At 33.8% G+C, this 22,461-nt stretch overlaps 1 protein-coding gene across 2 annotated transcripts in view; it reads left to right on the top strand.

Annotated features, from left to right (window-relative positions):
• LOC126774375 (zinc finger homeobox protein 3) overlaps positions 1 to 22,461 on the top strand; it is a 111,485-nt gene that overhangs the window by 36,466 nt on the left and 52,558 nt on the right. Inside the window, exons 3-5 of one of the 2 annotated variants that reach the window (XM_050495868.1) lie at positions 334 to 2,697; positions 2,794 to 3,044; positions 4,971 to 7,800. In XM_050495868.1, the coding sequence (XP_050351825.1) occupies positions 334 to 2,697; positions 2,794 to 3,044; positions 4,971 to 7,800 (5,445 nt within the window). Of the gene's footprint in view, positions 1 to 333; positions 3,045 to 4,970; positions 7,801 to 8,307; positions 9,963 to 22,461 lie in introns of those variants that run through there. The other variant, XM_050495869.1, reaches the window with a different exon arrangement.

Here is a 22,461-nt window from a genome sequence, read left to right as displayed (position 1 = left end):
AGCGACCTTTGTCTTGTCGGGACGTTGCAAACAAAACGAGTCCTACTAATAATATAAAGGAGAAGAATTTTATTTTTAACTTCAATTCAGAAAAGTAACAAACGCTTACATCTAACAATAGTCAGTTTCATTTATAAAAATAATCTTTTTTGTAGATAAATCTCACGTATACGAAAGTAGACTTTGTATGTAATATACGAACACAGTTAACTGATCTCTATCCATTCCATTGGCGGATTTTGTAAAGTGAGGATGGTCGGTGTGTAATTTTGTTTAATTTAAAACAATTTATAACATAAAACATTTGAATCATTGTTTTGTGTTTGTCAACAGATAATAAGGAGCCCATCGATCAAAAACCAGAATTAACTCAAGAACAAAAGATGATGCGATTTTTGGAACAGCATCAACAACAACAACAACAGCAACTTCAACAACAACAGACAGTTCAATCACAACCAGCTCAACAAAGTTGCAATGACAAAGAGGAAGAACAAGAAACACCGAGTCAACATAACTGTCCGTACTGCAACTTCAGCTGTGCAAATGAAAGCAGATTAAATGCTCACGTTAACTCAGTGCATGGTGATACAGTGCGGCATTTCATCTGTCCTTTGTGTCAAGATGCTTTCAAAGAGAGGCCGGCCCTCGAAAGACATGTTATGCAAATTCATTCAGTTAATTCGGAAGGATTACAACGACTTCTTTTACTTGTAGATCAAAGTCATTGGCTTAATGGAGGAAGTCAACAACAAAGAGAGGAATCGAGACAAGGGGAAGAGAATGAAAGAGAAATTTCTTCTCCACGTTCTGAGGGCAGCGTGGATGGTGAAACAGAACGCTGTTCGACATGCAATCGCACATTCCGCAATGTTGATGAGTTATGCCAGCATCAAAATGAATCCGGTCATTTGGAACTGAAACAAACACCACAAGGGCCGGGTTACGTTTGTTGGAAAAAAGGATGTAATAGATATTTCGATTCCGCACATGCTTTACAAAATCATTTTCGAGAAGCCCATGCTCGTAATTCTATTGCAAATATGTCAGTATCGGAAAAACATGTATATAAATATCGCTGTAACCAATGCAGTTTGGCATTTAAAACAATAGAAAAATTACAACTACATTCTCAATATCATGTCATACGCGATGCTACGAAATGCGTTTTGTGTGGGAGGAGTTTCAGATCTGTATTAGCTCTTCAGAAACATGTTGAAACATCGCACCCAGAGCTGTCGGAAGATGAGTTAAACGCTTTTAAACGAAGCCTTGCCTCTAACCCATTATTACAACCAGGACATGGCGTGGCCCTAGACGCGGCAACCGCGGATTTGTTGCGAAAAGAAGCTCTTCGAACACCTGAAGATGAACTTGGTGAATTAGAAGACAGAGATTCAAGTGCCACTGCTGCTGATGAATCTGGTCATAACGACGCTGAAAACTCTGATGATTCAATAATTTACAAAGACCAACAATTCCTTGAAGACTACTTAAATTCCCAAGCAATGGCGGAAGATTCTTATAATGACCCAAACAGAAAATACAAATGTCACCGATGCAAAGTTGCGTTTACTCGTCAGTCTTATTTGACAGCACACAATAAAACCCTTTTACATAGAAAAGGAGAAAAACTTACTTATCCTATGGAAAAGTATTTAGATCCAAACCGACCGTTCAAATGTGATGTATGCAAAGAATCGTTCACACAAAAGAATATTTTGCTTGTTCATTACAATAGTGTAAGTCATTTGCACAAATTAAAAAGAGCTATGCAAGAACAACAAAACAATAATAATCCTCCCGTTTCGCCCAGCGCGGGGACCGCGCCGTCTAATTTGACTCTCACGCCTAAAAGTACATCAAGCGAGGAAGATGATCGTAAGCGATACAAGTGTAACATCTGCAAAGTTGCGTATACTCAAGGAAGCACGCTGGATATTCACATGAGATCGGTTTTACATCAAACGAGGGCGGGAAAATTACAGGAGCTGGCCGCTGCCGGCCACGTGGACTTGACAAGGCCTTTAGTTGAGCAGCCGGACAGAAACGACACCGCTAAAATTTTACAAGACGTATTGTCGCCGAAAAATACATCCCCTTCGTCTACAAGCAGTGGGGGACCGCGGTCCTCTCCCCCCGCGCGCCCAGGTAGTCCGCGATCCCCTCGCGCAGGTAGCGCCTTGTGCGAACGCTGCCACGCGTCATTTCCTACTGGGGAGCTACTCGAAGCACACCGTGCTACAATATGTCAATATGGCGATGCGCGGGCGCATTCGCCTCTTGGTGATGCAGAAGCTGCGGCTTTGGACGAGATGGTAGCTAAAGGCAATCCGCCCAAAAGAAACTCACAAATGTATAAGCAACTACTCGAGACATTCGGATTCGACCTTGTTATGCAGTATAATGAAAACCAACGGCGGAAACTGCAAGAAGAACGAGAGATGGTACGAATGCCGAGCCCGCCACCGCCGCCACCTGAAGAGAAGCCTCCTGACGGTGAAATAAAATCGACATGTCAACATTGTAACAAGGAGTTTTCTAGTGTTTTTGTTTTAAAGACTCATTGTGAAGAAGTGCATAAGGATAAAGTACCACTCGAGTTTCTGGAACAGTTCGCAGAACAGTTTAAATCGGAATATGAAAGGAAATCTGGTGCTCCAAATTCGCCACGTGCTGCGTCTCCCGCTCCCCAAGGTGACAGGTCACCGTCTCCGCGTGGTGACAATAATGGTAACTTCAACGAGAATGGGAACGGTGCAGGTGAAGCTCAAGCTGGTGCTTTGCTTGCAGCTCAGGTTCAAGAGATGCAAGCAGCTTTGAACATGCTGCAGCTACAACAACAGCTGGGACAATTACATCCGATGATGGCTCAGATGCTATCATTAGGTCTTCCATTGGGACTCAACATGGGTGCACTTGCTGCCATGAACTTGCAGCCACCACTAGTGTCGCTCATGCTGCCTCCACCACCATTTGACGCAATGCCCTTTACGCATGACGCGCAACTAAAACAGCAGCAGCTCATACAGCAACAGCAGCAGGTAAGCAATTTTTTTCATAATTTAATCAAAGTTCAGTCACCAAACAAATTACTCATAGTTATTAATTACAGTTTCATATTACGTATTGCGGCGACCGGACAAAAACTATTCTGATAATATAATTAAACATAGCAATAACTGTACACTTATCTTAAATAGACTTATGTACATCAACTTCAATGCAATAACATAATGATAGTATTTTTTCATTGTAATTAAACTAATACTAGACGTAATTATTTTGATTTAGATTTAGCCACTAGCAGCATTTTTTTGTATATTTTTCTACCCTTTTAATACAGCTACTTGAGTATTTTATATAAATACAATATGTAGACAACTAGCATAGAATTATTTTATAATTGCAATGTCTTATGTCATTTTAATGTTTTAATTTCAATGTCAAATAAATCGACAAGAATCATCAAAAATTGTCGTATATTTTCAGGAAAAATCGCCCATATAGAAACACATCAGAGATTTTTTTTAATTCCTTCAAAAAAGGCTTGTTACGTATTTTTTTATAAGTTATTCAATGAAGTAGGCACATTATATAAATTAATGTTAGATACTATAAAGCGAAGTTCCAACGGATGTACATAAGTATATAAAATTGATTTTCGAATGATATCACGTCGCGAAGGGCAGTGAAGCGATGCGATACAATATTCATTGATGTTAATTTTGATGTTAAGATTTTTTTTTAATAATAGTATAAATGGCATACGTATTATTAATAAACAATAGTGTTACGTTCTTAAAAATTTCATGCCTCACACACATTTTCATTCAGTTGCTTAAATATTTTTTTTATTTTGTCATTTATGAATCGTATTTAAATTGATAATTAGATAATTATGATTGATATTTTTTGTAAATTTTACGAGTATGCTGATATTTTATTAAATTTCTTCGTATTATCTAGCATCGCATGCATGACCGAACCGTGCTTAATTTTCAAGTATTTCTAAAATGTTCACGTAACGCCTGTGGTTGTCACTCTTTTCGTTTAAGTATTGCTTGCACATGGAGAATATTCATATATTTGATACCTGTTTAATCAATTTTGTATTTTCGTTATTTATTTATAGATAAAAGGGATTAAAACTGTTGAGTTTATTTATTGCTTTTAAGTATTGAATTAACGTAATTATGATAAGTAATAAAATAATTGACATACGTTACTATTTAAGGAATTTAGTAATCCTAATGAGTAATGTAAATTTCTTTTTAATTACTAATTACATATCAAAGTGATGACATTTCCGCTGTAATTATCGTGAAATGATTTACGGAGCATATTTTTAATACTAAATTTATTCTTAGAATTAACCACGTATAAAGCAATATATTGCGAAAAATATAATTAATATGTCTAGAATATATTATACATAAATATAAAATAATTTCATACAAACATCTCTATTACAGTTTTATATAATGAAACATTAATTAACATTTGTATAAAGAAAAAATGAGTACTAATTATCGTTATGAACAAACTTCCTACCTAAGTTTCACATACCATGATTGTATGGCGAACGGGTTATTTTACAACCTTAAGTATGTGTTAGCTTGACAAACAAGGAACGCCATTTGATTATTTTTGCTGTATAAATTCGTTCGTAAGAAGGATATCGACGATATTGTAAGGTAAGAGTTAGCTATCTATTTGTACAAAGCAACAGGGTGTTCATTGTTACTGTTGCTAGGGGAAAAGTATTATTAATTCACAAAGGATTCTTTTAGCATTCATACTCGTAGTTACCTGCAATCAGTAAGCTAACATCAAACGATTATCTGTGTTGCCTTATAATTTATATTTATTAAATATATACGAAGTTCGGTTTTTAATGTTGTGTTTCGTTCTTATGTTATGTAAGCGAATAACTGTTTGCAAAAATAAATAATATTATTTGTTTTCAGGCAAATGCTGCAGCTGGTCAGAAACGTGCTCGTACTCGTATCACAGACGATCAATTGAAGATTTTACGTTCGCATTTTGACATAAATAATTCGCCAAGTGATGAGGCAATTGCTAAAATGGCTAAACAATCTGGACTAGCTACAAAGGTCATCAAACATTGGTTCCGAAATACGCTTTTCAAAGAGCGCCAGCGGAATAAGGACTCTCCTTATAATTTTAATAATCCCCCATCAACGACTCTGAACATAGAAGAATACGAGAAGACAGGTGAAGCGAAAGTAACTACTTTAGATTCTTCAGCTAGTTCTGATGAAGGCAAACCTCCACCTGAAAAAAAAGCAAAAACTGAAGATATGTCCTTAATTAACCAACAGGAAGTAAAATCTGAGCCGAATGATGAACCTTCTATTGAAGAAAAATATAACTCATACGACGATCGTCACCAAGAAGATAGGACGTTTAGCTTTCAACAAATTCCTCCTCAAAGTCCGGCATTAAACAATTCTGATAACTTACACAATATATCAAGACCACAAACGCCAACTCATATTTCTCTGAATTCTTTAATTCAGTCTCAGCTGGATTCAATACCTGCAACGAGTATACCACAGCCTCCACATCCTTCGATGTTACCACCAAAATTAAATCCGAATTTCACGTCCCCAAACTCCGCGCCCCCGAACGTCCTACCTTTGACCCCAAATCGGAGCCTAAGTCCTGGCAGAGGACCGGCCGATTTCGGACTTTCCGGGGGCAACTCGAACGGATCCAACAGCTCGGGGTCTTCTGGCAAACGCGCCAACAGAACTAGATTTACTGATTATCAAATTAAAGTTTTACAGGAATTTTTTGAAAACAACGCATACCCAAAAGACGATGATTTGGAATATCTTTCAAAATTATTAGGACTAAGCCCAAGAGTGATCGTGGTTTGGTTTCAAAACGCACGTCAAAAAGCAAGGAAAGTTTATGAAAACCAGCCAGCTGCCGATCCACCGGCGGGCTCAATGGATGACGCTAACCGGTTTCAACGGACTCCTGGCCTTAATTATCAATGTAAAAAGTGCCAACTAGTTTTCCAACGCTATTATGAACTGATAAGACATCAAAAAACTCATTGTTTTAAGGAAGAGGATGCGAAACGATCAGCACAGGCTCAGGCGGCTGCTGCTCAAGTCGCTGCTACTCTTAGTAGTGAAGACTCAAACTCAAGTATCGTAGAACACCACGTTCCGCATGTGCCAGTATCACCGGCACCACCTCGCACTCCTACGCCTGCGGCCCCAAACTATCCAGTTTCTCCGGCTCCACCAGCGCCACAAACACCCTCGACGCCTTTAACACATCAGTCAAGAGAAGAAAAAGATGGTAATTTTCAATGTGATAAATGCAATCTAGTCTTCCCACGATTTGATTTATGGCGAGAACATCAACTTATTCACATCATGAATCCAAATTTATTTCCTACATATCCACCAGACTCCCCTTTTGGGATCTTACAACAACATGCTCAACTACAACAGTTAAATGCATCGCTCACAAATGATGAATCACGACATCCATTAGTGGCCGCCCTCAATCAACAAGTAGCTAAAAGAAAATTTGATGAATTTGAGGAGGTAGATACTGGAGAACAACCGAAAGATAAACGACTTCGAACTACTATTTTGCCAGAACAATTGGATTACCTGTATCAAAAGTACCAAATAGAGTCTAACCCTTCTCGGAAAATGCTGGAAAATATTGCACGTGAAGTAGGGTTAAAAAAAAGAGTGGTTCAAGTTTGGTTTCAAAACACGCGAGCACGGGAAAGGAAAGGACAATTTCGAGCTCATGCCCAAGTCATAAATAAGCGTTGTCCCTTCTGTCCAGCTCTGTTTAAGGTTAAAAGTGCTCTTGAAAGTCATTTAAGTACTAAACATGCAGATCAATGCGCTAGAGGAGAAATCAACGTTGACGCTCTTCCTGATGAAGAGCTAAGCACTGAATCGACACCAAGTTTCGGCTCGCAACAAAGTGATAGGCAGCAAAATTTTTCCCAAGCGGGGGCTCCCATGTTGCCCCCTATTTTCCCGCCTTTTCACTCAGACATGGAGAAATTTATCAAGCAGTACAGTGAGGAATCCATGAAACGTTATGTTAGTGAGCTTCAAGCACATGCAGTCGCTCAACAGAATGGTAATGGTGGTAATGAGCCTTCAGAAAGACGTATAGAACATGGAAAATCAGAAATACCATTAGATCTCAGTAAGCCTGTAGATTTGTCTCGGCCAGGATCAGATGCTGATGAACGTTCAGATACCGCTTCTGAAACTATGGAGTTCTACGAAGAAGACGAACCTACTTCGCCTTTACCGGGTCAGCAACATACGCCAAGACCCCCTGGTAAACGCTTTCGCACTCAAATGTCTTCTATACAGGTTAAGATTATGAAGTCGTTGTTTGGTGACTATAAAACGCCGACGATGGCTGAGTGTGAGGCACTTGGACGGGAAATCGGCTTACCAAAACGCGTGGTTCAAGTGTGGTTCCAAAACGCTCGAGCCAAAGAGAAAAAAGCTCGTCTCGCGGCTGGTTTATCGGAAGTCTCTGATGCGCAGCCACCAGATGACTGCCGAGTGTGTGATTTTAAATACAGTCATAAGTACTCCGTTCAAGACCACGTTTTCACGCGCAGTCATATCGCCGCCGTACGGGCAAGACTGGAAAGCAGCGCTGGCGCTGGAGAAGATAGTACACTTGCCCTCATGCAGATGGCAGCGCGGCTGGAGGGCGGCCTTGGAAGCGAATTGCACAACGCGTTTCTGCGACCACAACTCTCCGGCAATGGTGAGTGCACTACTTGACCGGGGTCCCAGTCGTCTAGTGCTTACGAGCACTACGCGACTTTGGACTTCCTAATGTAGAACCTCGCAGCGGCGAGTTTCGCTCACACGATGATTTTAGTTGTTGCTTTCCGTTATTATTAAATACTTACAATATTATCGTATAGAGCGAAGCTCATATAGTGCCGTTACGATCGTTTGTCTATTTTCCTACTAGTGAGTCCTTTTGTAAATACTTTTTAGAAGTTACGCGATATCATTACGCAATTTCTATGTGATATTGATGCTTCAATGATCTTCAATAGTATATTTTTTGAAATCCATTTCGAGCTTGCCTTCGAGAAAATGTGCGCTGGATAGATTGTTCAAGTGGAAAGCTCATTGCTATGTAATAACAACACGTACGTAACCGACTCAATCATAAAAATTACTAAATTATTTAATATATTATATGACAAGAATAAAATTTAACATGTCATCGTAGCAGTTATATTTGAGCTTTGTTTTATAGTTTAGTGGCAAGAGTGATAGTCCGAGAGTCTCGCGAGAGGTACGAGAGGCGTGCCGGCCGGTCGGTGGGTCGGTGAGCCGGTGGGCGTCCCTCTCTAAGCCGCCGCTATTTAAATGCAAACGAACACAACAATGGTAGGAGTTAGGACGCGTGAAGGACGTCGTATATCTAATGAGACCGATCTGGCGCACATGCATTTCTCTCCACATGAATAATCAATTATTTAAATGACGCCAATCAAAAGACATTCTTGGAAATTCAACGTAAATATCGATTGTTTCTTTTATTTCACTCGATTATTATATCATTAGTCGCATTGAGAACCAACGTCACATAGCTAAATGTATAACATACTAGTAATCTGTTGTTATTCTTCCTAGTTGTTCATATATAAAACTCCTATTAGGTTTTAGAGACTTGTCGATTGTTGTAAGAATGTAATGAAAACCAAATTATATATTATAGAGAATTTAAAACACTTAGTTAATATGTAAAGTCAAAGCGAAGCCTGAAGTTTTTAATACTATTTAAATAAGGTGCCTTGTATCCATGTGTATGTAAATTATTGCCCTGAGCTCCACTGTAAATATTTAATTGATCATGTAAAAGTATACTATTAGAGTTTAATGTTAGGTCGCTGTAAAGTTTGTGTTCGCAAAAAAAGTCGCTGTTCGCAATGCGTACTGCGATTAGTTGTATACAGTATAGATAGATAGATTTAAATAAATATATTGTTCGTTTCATAGAGGCATCTTAAAAACTTGTGATAAAACTGTATCTTATTAGTATACCACATATCTTCTGCAAAGGGAACAGAAATACATGCAGACATAACATAGAAGTTTGTCGTATTCTACATTATAATGAATACTTCGTTGACTTGTGGGGTCGCCGTGTAGTTTTTGATATTCTACAAAGGAATTTGCATAAGAGTGGTTGAAAATTGGGGAGTTGGGCGATATGCAAATATATATTTCAAATTTAAATTTACTATAGGTACATAGAGAACTCGTGCGCAGCCTTCCGCGTGTACAACAAATCGTCGCGTGCGCCGCGGGTGTTGCCTTTGAGTTCTTATTTATTATGTGAAAACCTACCTCGCGTCTTACGTGCCAAGATACTTTCCTATTATGCTTTCAAATGCAAATATTGCACTTTGAAATCGTCCACATATTTTGCATATTTGATACGCAAAATACTCTTTACAGGTCTCTTGTTATTTGCATATCGCTTTTGTTATTATTTTCTTTACTTGTTGTTATGTTTGTGTTTATTTTTGTTCTTTAGTTTTATCTTATTTTTTGTTTCATTTAGATTTTAATATGTACCTCGGTATGTCAGACAGCTGACGAATACCTTGATATTGAATTTGCCTCCAATACGACTTCCGATAACTTTATTTTAATTTGTATTACTTAAGTTTACCTAATTATATGCGATCTGCATTTACTGTTTAATTTAATGTTTTATTAAAATGATATTTTTCGAAATATTTTTTAAAAGTGAAGTCCAGTGCCAACCAGTGAATTATATCTTTGATTTATTAAGACGAAAACTATTATCTTTTAACTGGTATAAAGACGATAAATCTTGTGAGCTGAATAGTATTATTATAATTATTATCTACAGTTATTTTATTTGCCGAATTCGTTGAAATAAATGCAATATTTATATTATTGAGTTATGTTTTTTTTTTTGTTTTTTGTTTCCTTGGTTCCTTTATCCTATGTTTGTATTATTATTTTTATTTTTTTTATATATTAAAAAATGACAAAAGACGTTGTTGCTTGTTAGTCGACGGTCTCCAGCTAAGATTTCGAAAAAATAAAGGACAGGTGAGCATTGACATTTAATGAGATGAATGTGATCTTAAGTTTACGCAGTTCAAGTAAGTGTACCTGTAGCTTAAAACAAAGTGCTAAGGGTTACTCTTAAAATGAAAAATACACAAAGCCTAAAATAAAGAAAGATTTAAAGATATTCCTTCCACAGTGGGTGGCGCTGTCATTTAAAATGGTATTTTTTATAAAAACAGATTGCTAGTTTAAAATTTGTTGTTTGAAAGTAGATTCTGAATAGTTAAAGAAAATGCCAGACAAAGAAATATATATATATATTAACAACGATCGTGACGGCACACGCTTTTAAATAAATATATACATTTTTTTTATTTTTATTTTTTTGTAGAAAACTAGTTATATTTTTTTTATGTTTATATTACGATATGAAAATGAGTATGACTGTACATACATAGACACAGTAGTAAAATAGAATTATAACCAAATAGAATATATAAATATAGAAATAGAATTATAACTAAACTTATAACCAAAGTTATACGAGTACGCTTGAAAAAACAAAATTGAATGTAACTAAAACCAAATACTACTGTAACGAAACTAACACAATTGAAGAGTGAATCAAAATATCAGACGTCTTTATAATAAAAGTTACCTTAGTATAGAGGTCTCACAGTTATCGATACCCGATCGACAGACCGTCGCATAATCAATCAACAAAAAAAGATAAAACATCGTGCCGGCATTGCAGCTGAACGAATAAAGCCAATAAGTTTGTAAACGATATTACTATCTATCATTGAAAAATCCCTTCAAAACGCACTTTTTTTCGACTCACCCACAATATTCGTGATTACAAAAAATATTAAATTACACAACCAACAAAGAAATAAAACTAATGTTGGAAAAAATCTCCCGTTACCGAACCAACTAATTATTTCATTGTATAACACAATAATGTAGACGTGCTTGCTGGAAAACAACTCTTTTTGTTAAACGACAAAAGATTTTTTCCACATTCCGAAACGATATCAACGTATCATTGAAGAACTAGAACATTTATCGAGAATGGCTCTTTTGAATATAAATCCACTGATATCATTCTGATTTATTATTATTGTTAATTGATAACAATTACGAAACATTAAAGAAATTCCGGTAAGTTTTATTCGCCGAGTCTTTTCAGATGTGTTTTGTTATCTGAAGAAATGTTTACTTTAAATGTCACTAAGTGTCCATCCTTACTAATATTATAAATGCGAAAGTTGGTTTACTTGTTTATTCATTGCGCTATTTCTGTTGTTACGCTTTCACGTCTTAATTACTTAACTGATCATCATGAAATTTTGCATATACGTTGTCTGGGAGGGGTATAAAAACATACCCCTCGAATCCCATGCGCAGCCGAAGCAGTGGGCAATAATTAGTCAAATTAAGTTAAAGAAACAAAAATATACACCAATTAATAGTCATTCGTAATATTTATTCAATAAAATAATTTAGATTTAATTCAATATGACATAATATTTACTTAAACCCACAAAAGCTTATCTATATATAAATATTCAAAGACCAAGCAGTTCCTGTACCATTTTCTTTTGCGTGTCAAATGATTTTCTTCTTAAAAAAATGAATCATGCAAACTCATAAACCTATGTTTCCCTCAAATTTTTAATGATGATTATAGAATTTCGACAACAACGAACACTAGTTCAGTATGTATTGTAAAGCACGGTTAATTTTCTAGTGGAAGTATGTGTGAAGTTATGTTGAGATAACATAATGGTTTGTATTATGTATATAAGCCAATTATTGCAAGTATATGTTATAATTATAGTATTTTTTTACTTGTAAATAGTAAAGTCACGCGACTTTACTATGTACAAGCGTTTGTAAACTAATAGAGATAGAGACCAAAGCTTATGGTTATTATAAATAACTACATTTTTGGATATTTTTTTTAATACTCTTCAAAAATGTACATGTCAAAAGTTTATTAATATTTGATGACAAGATAACAGTAACTAGCAGAGGCTACTTAAACGTAACCAGCAGTTAACGAAGTTATCACCGTGGGACATGTATTTGATTGTTACGAGGTGTAATTTACATTCCAGTCTAAGTTCGCACATTCTATTTAAAGTTTAGTGGCGCGGCGAGCGAGCTGCAAATTTAGCTAAATTGTAATAATGCGAGGGCAAGCTTGAGGCAGGAGGGGCCGCCCGGAGTCACGTCGGGTCCCAGCCCATTACCCGTTCCAAACCGTATCGACAAATAACGCCAATTATTGGATCGCTCTACAATCTTTTTACAATTTCTTCTCCGTCCGTTATTATATTTCTATTAAGCCTTTTTTGTAATCAAACTACTAATGATTCGATTCCATTTCCTAGGCGGACGTGCCGTCCCCGCGATGTTAATGACACTATGTAATTAGATCCGGATGGTTTGAGGGCGTTGACTTGCCGCGGTGCTCATCTGCTATATAATGGCAAAGTGTCAATTTTACTAAAAATATGGTAATTTACAACGACTTATTTTTTTAACGGTTAATGATAAGCGCATGCGCAACAGAGCCCAGAGATACCTACGTTTCAGAAAGTAGATATATATTTTTAGTAAAGCAATTGCGTAAGAGTTATATGAAGAGTTTTACAGAAAATTTTAGATATCACTAATAATTATTATTCGACTCAGTCCACCTTACTATTTTTTTTTTTTTATATAGAAAAAACACATTTGATTAGTCTATACGAACTTAAATTTGATTTAATGATTTAATTCAAATAATTTAATGATCTTGTTTGAAACTTGATCTTGAAAAAATATATATATATACGTCACATCGAGGTACAAGGAAACACTAAGTATACTTACTTTAGTCCCATTTCGAGTATAATATAACACCTGCCTGAATTAAATAAATTTGTTACATAAGTAAACATTTTTATTTAAATATAGTAACAGTGTACCAAGGTACAATTGTATCGAATATATAAAAAGATACTACACGATACATTTTATTTCAAATTAGTTGTCTGACAAAATCCAAATATCTACGTAGCCCGACAAAAACCCTAAATTATTCACTTAACTGTAAACACAACAGATAACTCAGACTCAGTATTTAATGTAAAAAAAAACAATAAATTAAATGATAACAATAATTTAAAAAAGATTACGGATCGCACACGGAGTAAAGTTACATGCGATTTCACAGCTTCCAAACTATCAGGTGCGTGTCGAAGTTAAATCAATGATAAATGCCAATTCGTAGTTCAATCACCGCCATGGAGGGAGGCCGTTGAAATAAAAAAATAAAACTAAACGCGGTCATGTTTCAATTTGCCAAATTGATTTGTGGTGCGAACAACGTTTCACGCGCATTGATGACTCTAACGATACTGATTTACAAGTACGAATAAAAACCGTTTTAGTTCAATCGACACATCTCTCTCATATCGCTGAAAAATATTTGAATATCGAATTTATTTTTGATAACAGCAACGACTTTTTCCACTACAACCATTGTACATTGATTATCTATATTTATTTTTTTATTTTTAGAATCTTATATTATTATACCAAGTAATCTAGAGTGAAATAAAAAAAAAACATATAAAAATAAAAGCACTGGAACAAATACATGTATTGTATAAAATAAGCAGTGTAAACAGAAAATTAGTTTAAACACAGACCTCATAGTTAGCATTATTTTAAACAATCAAATTAATTTTAAAACCTCTTGATTTATTTTATTACACGCCAAAGTAATTGCATTAAAGCCTTCAAAGTTAGAGAACACTCATTACAAACCGTACTTCCGCATAAACGTTCATTTATTTGCTAAATAACAGGTTGACAAAGCGACAGGCTGGGCTAGACACCTAGTTATTACTTAGGGAAAATTCGCATATGAAGTAAGACAGTCGTACGTAAGTATCTTTTATATTTATGATTCTGTTTGTCTTTCGTACTACATGAATATCTATGTATGATTGATGCAATTCGTGTCACAATTCATTTTGACGTTTATTATACTCACATCACAGATTATCGCTCATTCTTTTAAATAGGTTAGAGTAAAAAAAAAGTTTTTTTTTTAATAATTTTTACGTTAAGGCAGTATAAATATGACAAAAGAAAATAAGATCTACACTTAGGTACACAGAGGAATCGTGATCTTAAATTTGTTGTTGAAATCGTACAGTTTCTTTATTTATAGTAACTTCAATGTATTTAACTAGAACTTTTTCATATTTTATAACAGCAAGATATATTAAAATAAATAACATATATAAAATTAACCCACATCAATAGGCATAGAGGATAATAGATATACGATCTCCGATGGATCACGATTATTCTATTTCTAACACATGTTTATTAAATAATGTTACTTATAAAGCAGATGTATTTTTATATATATCAATATATGACATTTAAATAACTAAATTTGGCATTAAAAAAAATTGCACAAATGCATGAATCTGTTAAGTAGAAATACAATATATTTTTTTAATATCTCTAACAATAACTATAACATTGGTCGCAGGCAGACCGCGTTACCTATTCCCGGCTTAAGCTTTTCTAAACAAAAAAACGTCTCATTACAGAGTAATAAAGTCGTGATTATTATTTTAATCGTTTGGCTAACAAAGAGAAATAGCTGTGGAGATTAGCGGTAATTATCTGTACAGTCAACAAAACATGTAAACAACATATACTGTTTAAGCCTTATTGCAAAGGCATTAGGATCATAACACTAGATAAGTTCAAACATTGCGCCCAGTTTTTCACTTCGTGACGTGGATTTTCTACCAAGATCTCATAAATGGTCCAGGTTTTGTCTTAAAAAAAGATTTTCATCTTGACTACTTAAGCGCCGCAACAGAAACTATATATGATTGGTATAAGCTACTCTATTTTTTGAGGTAGGCATTTGTGTAATGTATTAATTATAAAATAATAGTAATTAATGTTGATGGTATAAATAAATATCAGCTTGTAATGATAACATTGAACTTTAAGATATATACTTGATAAAATAAAATGAAAATTAAATACAAAATAAATGATATTATCACATCGCATAAACGTTACATTTTTATTATTTTTTTACATACAAATCAATGTATACTTAAGCATAATTTGAATATCGAACTTTATGGTATTGAATTACAATGGAGTCGTTTCAGTTCAACGTAATGTTACAGATGTATTAAAAAATTATAATTAAAATATTCGTAAATTTAAACCGATGATAATGGGTTCAAACCCGGGCAAGCACCACTGAATTTTCATGTGCTTAATTTGTGATTATAATTCATCTCGTGCTATACGGTGAAGGAAAACATCGTGAGGAAACCTGCATGTGTCTAATTTCACTGAAATCTGCCACATGTGTATTTCACCAACCCGCATTGGAGCAGCGTGGTGGAATAAGCTCCAATACCTTCTCTTCAAAAAAAAAAAAAAAAACGAAGAGAGGAGGCCTTTAGCCCAGCAGTGGGACATTCACAGGCTGTTACGGTACGGTAAATTTAATTAAAATAGTATTATTTGCTATTCTATTTAGTTGGCAACGGTTAACAAAAATTTTCGAAGCGTACGTGTATTATAAATTACTTTGGCTCATTTCCCATTGATAAGCCTCGTCTCGCCTTCTATACAGAGATTTAAAAAGTTTATTTCGAACGAATATTTTCTAAACAAAATCTGCGCAGTCACCTCATAATTACGTTGTTAATTAAAAAAATATTCTTGCTATAATAATGACGCATATATTTATTAATTGTCAATACTTATTTGTCCATAATCTCTTAATAGTATAGAATAAAGTCGCTTTTCGCGTCTTTTCGTTTGTTCGCTTACTATTAAGTACTAAACTACGCAATGGATTTTATTCTCGTTTTCACCATAATTTACGTAATTCATTTAGAAGGCTTTACAGTACCTATACCATTTTTAAGTGGATTTAAATATTAATGTGTTTTTAGGGTTGAATAGATTTTTTTTTTTTATAGAAAAGGAAGGCGGACGAGCATATGGGCCACCTGATGGTAAGTGGTCACCAACGCTCTTAGACATTGGCATTGTAAGAAATGTCAACCATCGCTTACATATCCAATGCGCCACCAACCTTGGGAACTAAGATTTTATGTCCCTTGTGCCTGTAATTACACTGGCTCACTCACCCTTCAAACCGGAACACAACAATATCAAGTATTGCTGTTTTGCGGTAGAATATCTGATGAGTGGGTGGTACCTACCCAGACGAGCTTGCACAAAGCCCTACCACCAGTGAATATGGTAATTATGATGCATGAAATTAATGTAATACCGAATCGCCTTAAAATGTCTACAGAAAATAAAGTGGAGCACACAACTAAACTACACAGATAAGAAACAACTATTTATTGTAAAAATTGTAAAAAAAAAAGTAACAGGAACCACTTAATGTTTTTAAAATAGAAGAAAATTAACTATAACTTTCTTAATTTGCCACTAAGTATCCTTTTTAAATATATTACAAAAATTAACACTTTGAGCTAGAAAATATTACACATTTGAATAAACGCATGTGAAAAAAAAATGTAGAATGTTCAGTATGACGGTTTAGCTTAATATAATTTTATATCTAATTATTTGGGTCATTAAAATAGTTAGATGAACTTGAACAACAACAACAGATTAGACAATTAATTGAAAGTAAAAAGCTAAAAGTAAATGAAGAGAACATTGTACAAATTAGAAAATCGGTAACAAAGTGGCGCAATTCGCCGCGAACGAGCAAGCGGTTAACGCAAACCGACGAGCCCCGCCCGCGATATTTTCATTACCACCATAAATACCACGCAATCTTCGACTACCATTGAGGTTGCAACTTAATTACGTTTCATGGTATCCAACGCGTCTCAACAATAAAACGCTTGACGTGACATTAACGCCATGAGTACGCATTGTTCTCGAAAAATCATTCCGACTTATAAACGATCTGCTCAGAGCGAGACACTTGTGGAGGTCATTGAAATTCCATCAATAGTAAGAATTTAAGCGCAATCTTTGAAGTCCATCATTAACTAATCGAATTTTAGTATCCGTAAAGTGGAGAACCAAAAACAAAAACGTTCAGAAACTTTTTGATACTTCTGTCTTCACAACACAATGTTATCGACTGTTGACGAAATATTTGTAGCATTATAATTCAATGTTTGAAATTAAGAAACAAAAAATACACAATTATAACAAAGGTCAGTATAAATCGTAATAGAAAGCAACACGGTATGATTTACATCACCACCATAAATACAAGGCGATTTAGCAACTAAAAAAATCAATGCCACAATATTCAACCGGAATCGCAATGCAACTAAATTACTGCCAAGAGCATTTAATTGCTCCTTAAATGGTTTACGTGACTCCAATGCGTTAATACGTTAAGTACACATTGTTCACGAAAAAATATTACCGATTTAAACTTAAGACATGGTCAATGTAAGACTTAAAACAATTTTAAAATTTCCTTAAAAATTCATATAACCGGTTTCGAAAAATTCATCGGGAACGAGTAAGGAGAAAAGAATGTTATGAATAAAGTAATTGGATAAATACATTTGAGATATGATCTTTTAAAAGATAAAGTTAAGGTGATGAAAGAAATACAAACCATAAATTCACAAGAAAATACACTTTTACATAATCGTCGGTTGTTAGTGTTAGATGAACCTATCGTATCTATCTGATCCATTTATTCATTTTCAATATTAAAATATAAATAAACGTCGTTGTTTTTTTTAAATTGACGAATGAGTCAATTTGAGCTATCTTTGATAATAACTAAAGATTGTAGCTAGGCTGTATAGCTATATATATGTATGAAAATTAAACAATTACCCGATACTTGTCAGATTGTATCTGTTTTAGTATGCAGGGTAAATCTGAATTAATGTTTTCTTTAAATTATGTGAAAACACTAAGGTGCGTGTGACGTTTGTGTTTACGAAGTAATGGAATGCGATGGAAGCACGCGTATATACAATTTCTAGAATAACGTTAATAAATCTGAATTAACCCTTTAGTATTGAATGAGAAAATGGTACTTTGGTAGGTACGGGTTTTTATTTTTACCAAACACAATTTAACACAGTAATCGTATATAAATATGTGTTTGACTATTAAGTTATGTAATAATCAATGATAAATTTATCAAAAGACATTTTTAATAAATAAATCAACTTACTTTACTGTGTAATTTTTAGTGAACCACAAGAAGTAAGCCCTGTTATTACTATTTAAAATTTAAATTGTAAAATGACGGAACTATTATGCTTTGTATAAAACAAACAGATACAATAATGGTAAAAGAGAACTAAATATAATAGGCATCCCTTAACTATAACTAGTAAACGCATAACATTTTTAATTAGTAACGTCATATTTTCTTGATTTTCTAAATTAATCAATTATATGTGTTTTACACATATATTTAACATCTATTTTAGACATAAGTTTTTCTTGTCCATAATACAATATTAAATTTCAAAATTAAAGAAAAGCGTGCGTTTAAAACTTTCAATAAAAAAATAAATGTACATAAACATAATTCATTTCGCATTTTCACGGATACATTACAAAATGACTCAATTTCAAACTCAAATTCATTTTTGACAGTGAGAACAGATTAGCCGATGATATTCCGTGAAATAAAATTAGGTACAGAATAAATTGAAAATCGTTATTTGACATCTTATTAAGAGTATTTCGAAATGGAACATCTATGTAATATTAAGCTCTTGCTAATTTTAATGTAACATTTGTATATGGAAAATAACAAAGGTGATATTAGTTAGTGAGATTAATAAATTTTAACAACATTATAACGAAGTGTTTTTGTTTTTCAATTATTTCGTATTTTTTATGATTAATTAAAATATAGATAACAAACTTTTCAGATCACCTATAAAAATGTCTTATTCATTTGTATTACTTCTACTTGTATTTTTTAATACTTTCTGATGGAGTGGAATGAATTTGAAAACGATCCAGCGCGGCTAGGCTTTAGGTATATGATATAAGCGACCCTCGACTTTTGATATCATACATATAATATAATAATGAATAACGATTAGCAGGAGCCGCCATGACGGCAATATGGCCGCCACACTTTGATAGTCAGATTGGTGATTTGCAGCTGCATTATAATCGATTCTGTGTGTACTTTATATTCCTTGGATATTAAATGAGCTACAAAATCATCACAAATTACCTTAAGATTTGACTGTGAGATATATTTATGACGTGTCGGCGCGAGCGAAATGTTATTTTTGATTAATTCATAGTGGAATATTTTAGTTTGTGTTCGTGGAACCTTCTTGTTATCGAAAACTCACGAGTTAACGATGTTCTCTTTGAAATAGAATGTCGTGAATGTGTTAAGCTTTCGTACTTCGCTGTTTACCCGGTATAGTTATTACTCGATCTTTATTTTAATTATCATCATAACATTCAATCATACAATCATAGCATTGAAGTCTTTGTTACCGTAAAATAACAGCTAAAATAATACAATAATACCTCATTGATTAAACCTTACAACATTATATTGTGTTACCAACCTAAAAAATAAAACCTCTTTTCGAAAAACACTGACAATTTAAATTAAAAAAAAAACAGGCAAATAAATTTACAACAAAGTTTAACGTTTCTTTAATGTAGCTGTTGAAATCACTCGTACACTAATAAGAGCGGGAATCAGTGCGGTGTGCGGGCTTAAAATGTTGCATCGTTATTCATTAGAATAATATTTACTTTAGTCTGAAAATTTATACACAGTGTAACATTTGTGTTACTTATAAATCAGAATTGACTAACCATATTCGTGTTTAAATATGCATCTAGTAGATATTAACGATAACATTTATCATTAAATATTTGAAAACACCATAAATTTTATGAATTTAGTGAATTGGTTTTATAAAACTTTTTTTTTTAATAACCATAATCATAAAGTGGAAAAGCTTTTAAGACTTATTTCGTGTGTGTTACTTTATATACAACTTTAACAACAGAAAATCAATAATTATAAAAAAAAACATTTCATTCGCGATTCATTGACATCACGAATGGCCCCCACATGGACTAACCTATGGAAGTTAGCGACTCCAGAGCTAACATTTATTTATCCAAAAAAATGGATTGCATATGAACCCAGACTTTTATAATCCTTTAAAATTCCCAGCCATTTGTATTGCATATATTCATTATTCATAATTTTACACCAATAGCAAAACAATATTGAGAACGTTAAACCGAGGGACATTTTAGCGGCCAATCCTAGGAAGGGGCCCGCATATCCGCCTGTCCTAATTGAGCCCATCGCGCTAAATAGTCGAGTGAGATTGTGCCGGGACAGATTGTTATCTGATTGAACGGTTTCAAACCGATTCAATAAGGAAGTCCTGTGATGTTCTTAGTGGAGGATATTGAGAGTTAGGCATGTTGTTTCTCTATTAATTCCGTGTTAATAAACAACTAGCCATTCGAGTTTAATTGTTTATTGCACCTAGGCCTGAAGTAGCCAGGATAGCTATTCATTGATCGTTAGATGGAAAGGAAACTGAATATCGAACAAACCTCTTTAATCTGACAAAATTAAACGTGCAAGACAAAACAGTTATACAAACAATCAGCAGTTAAATGAGTTAATTTTTTATTTTTTTTTAAATTTACAAACAATTTTAATCTATTCTACAACGTCTATCTATTGCTATACAGTAAAAGTAACAGCCTGTGAATATCCCACTGCTGGACTAAGGCCTGCTCTCACTTTTTGAGGAGAAGGTATGGAGGTATGCTTATTCCACCACGCTGCTCCAATGCGGGATGGTGGAATACACGTGTGGCAGAATTTCAGTGAAATTAGACACATGCAGGTTTCCGCACGATGTTTTTCCTCACCGTATAGCACGAGATGAATTATAAGTACAAATTAAGCATATGAAAATTCAGTGGTGCTTGTCCGGGTTTGAACCCACGATCGTCGGTTAAGATTTTCGCGTTCTTACCACTGGGCCATCTCAGCTATACTTAATTGAATATCAATATAATTTTCTCACCAACTCACACATCCTTAATAAGCTCTATTGTGAGAAATTGTCATCCATTCGACATATTCACAAACGATTTTGATACACGAATATAAAGTCAAATCAATGCGAACTCTCCCATTATAAAAAAAAAACATATTGGAGACGCAATATCGGGCTTGATTTTAAGGGCTCTTCACACAATACCATGGCCTCATTATGAGGGTCCTTTGTCCTAAGAACCAGTTCTTTTATTTCGTTCTTTTATTTTGCTAAAGCAACGGGACTTTCAATAAGTGTATCAAATCAAAATGTCCCCTACGAGCTTCTTTATTCATGACCTCTTTAAAACTTACTCGCCCTGAATGGAGATTTAACTTACTTTTAATTAAACTGGATTGTCTTTTATTAAGTATTATTATAATGCATTGGATTTATAAAGAATGATGTAGTAGAGTTTTTATATATAAGTAAAAAAAAACAACAAAACATTTCTTGTAGCTTAACAAAATTTATAATCATATTGTAAAAGTGTTCGATACGTACCTCGATAGGTACATATAAGTATATATTTTTTACGTTTAACCTTTTATAAATTACACTTTAATAATCTATTTTGACTAGTTATAATCTAAAACAAAAAACACTCATAATTAGAAAAGCCTAAAATCTTAAATAAAGCTAATATTGTTATGGCTTATATAAAGATATTTAAAAGAAAAAATAGTTCTATGGTAAATTTATAAAGTATAATTATAATAATGTGCAGTTTCCGTACAATTGCTTATGTTCTTTAATTACTCAATATGATGTAATTAAATAGTTAGTAATATTGCCTATAAAATATTAACATAATTGGATTAAGTACTTAAACTGACAATCGTTAAACATAAATCTTTTTCAAAAAGTATTTATGCAACTAGCACTCTTAAACAATACCCGATCCTTCCCCGAATCCTTCCTAATTAATCCTAATTAAAAAGCAAACTAAAATTAAATAAAAAACTTAATTTGTACATAGAACATTATATTGAATACATTTATAAAAAACGTAAAGAGAAAACTTTAAAAGCAAACGACTTAACAAAGACTAAATAAATAACAATTTAAAATCAAATTCTGAATTCTTGTGCTTCAGCCAACTTTTACTATAACCGAACAATGTCAATCTCCTTAACTAGAAACGAATGTTAAGTAGTTAACTGTTAATACTTAACAATAAACAGATTAGATTAAATAGAAATGATTCGAATTTTAATTTTAAGAAA

This window comes from Nymphalis io, chromosome 16 (assembly GCF_905147045.1).
Source record: "Nymphalis io chromosome 16, ilAglIoxx1.1, whole genome shotgun sequence".
In the NCBI taxonomy this organism is placed as follows: domain Eukaryota; kingdom Metazoa; phylum Arthropoda; class Insecta; order Lepidoptera; family Nymphalidae; genus Nymphalis; species Nymphalis io.
The sequence above is the reverse complement of the archived record's forward strand: the minus strand, read 5'-3'. Positions and strand labels throughout refer to the sequence as shown.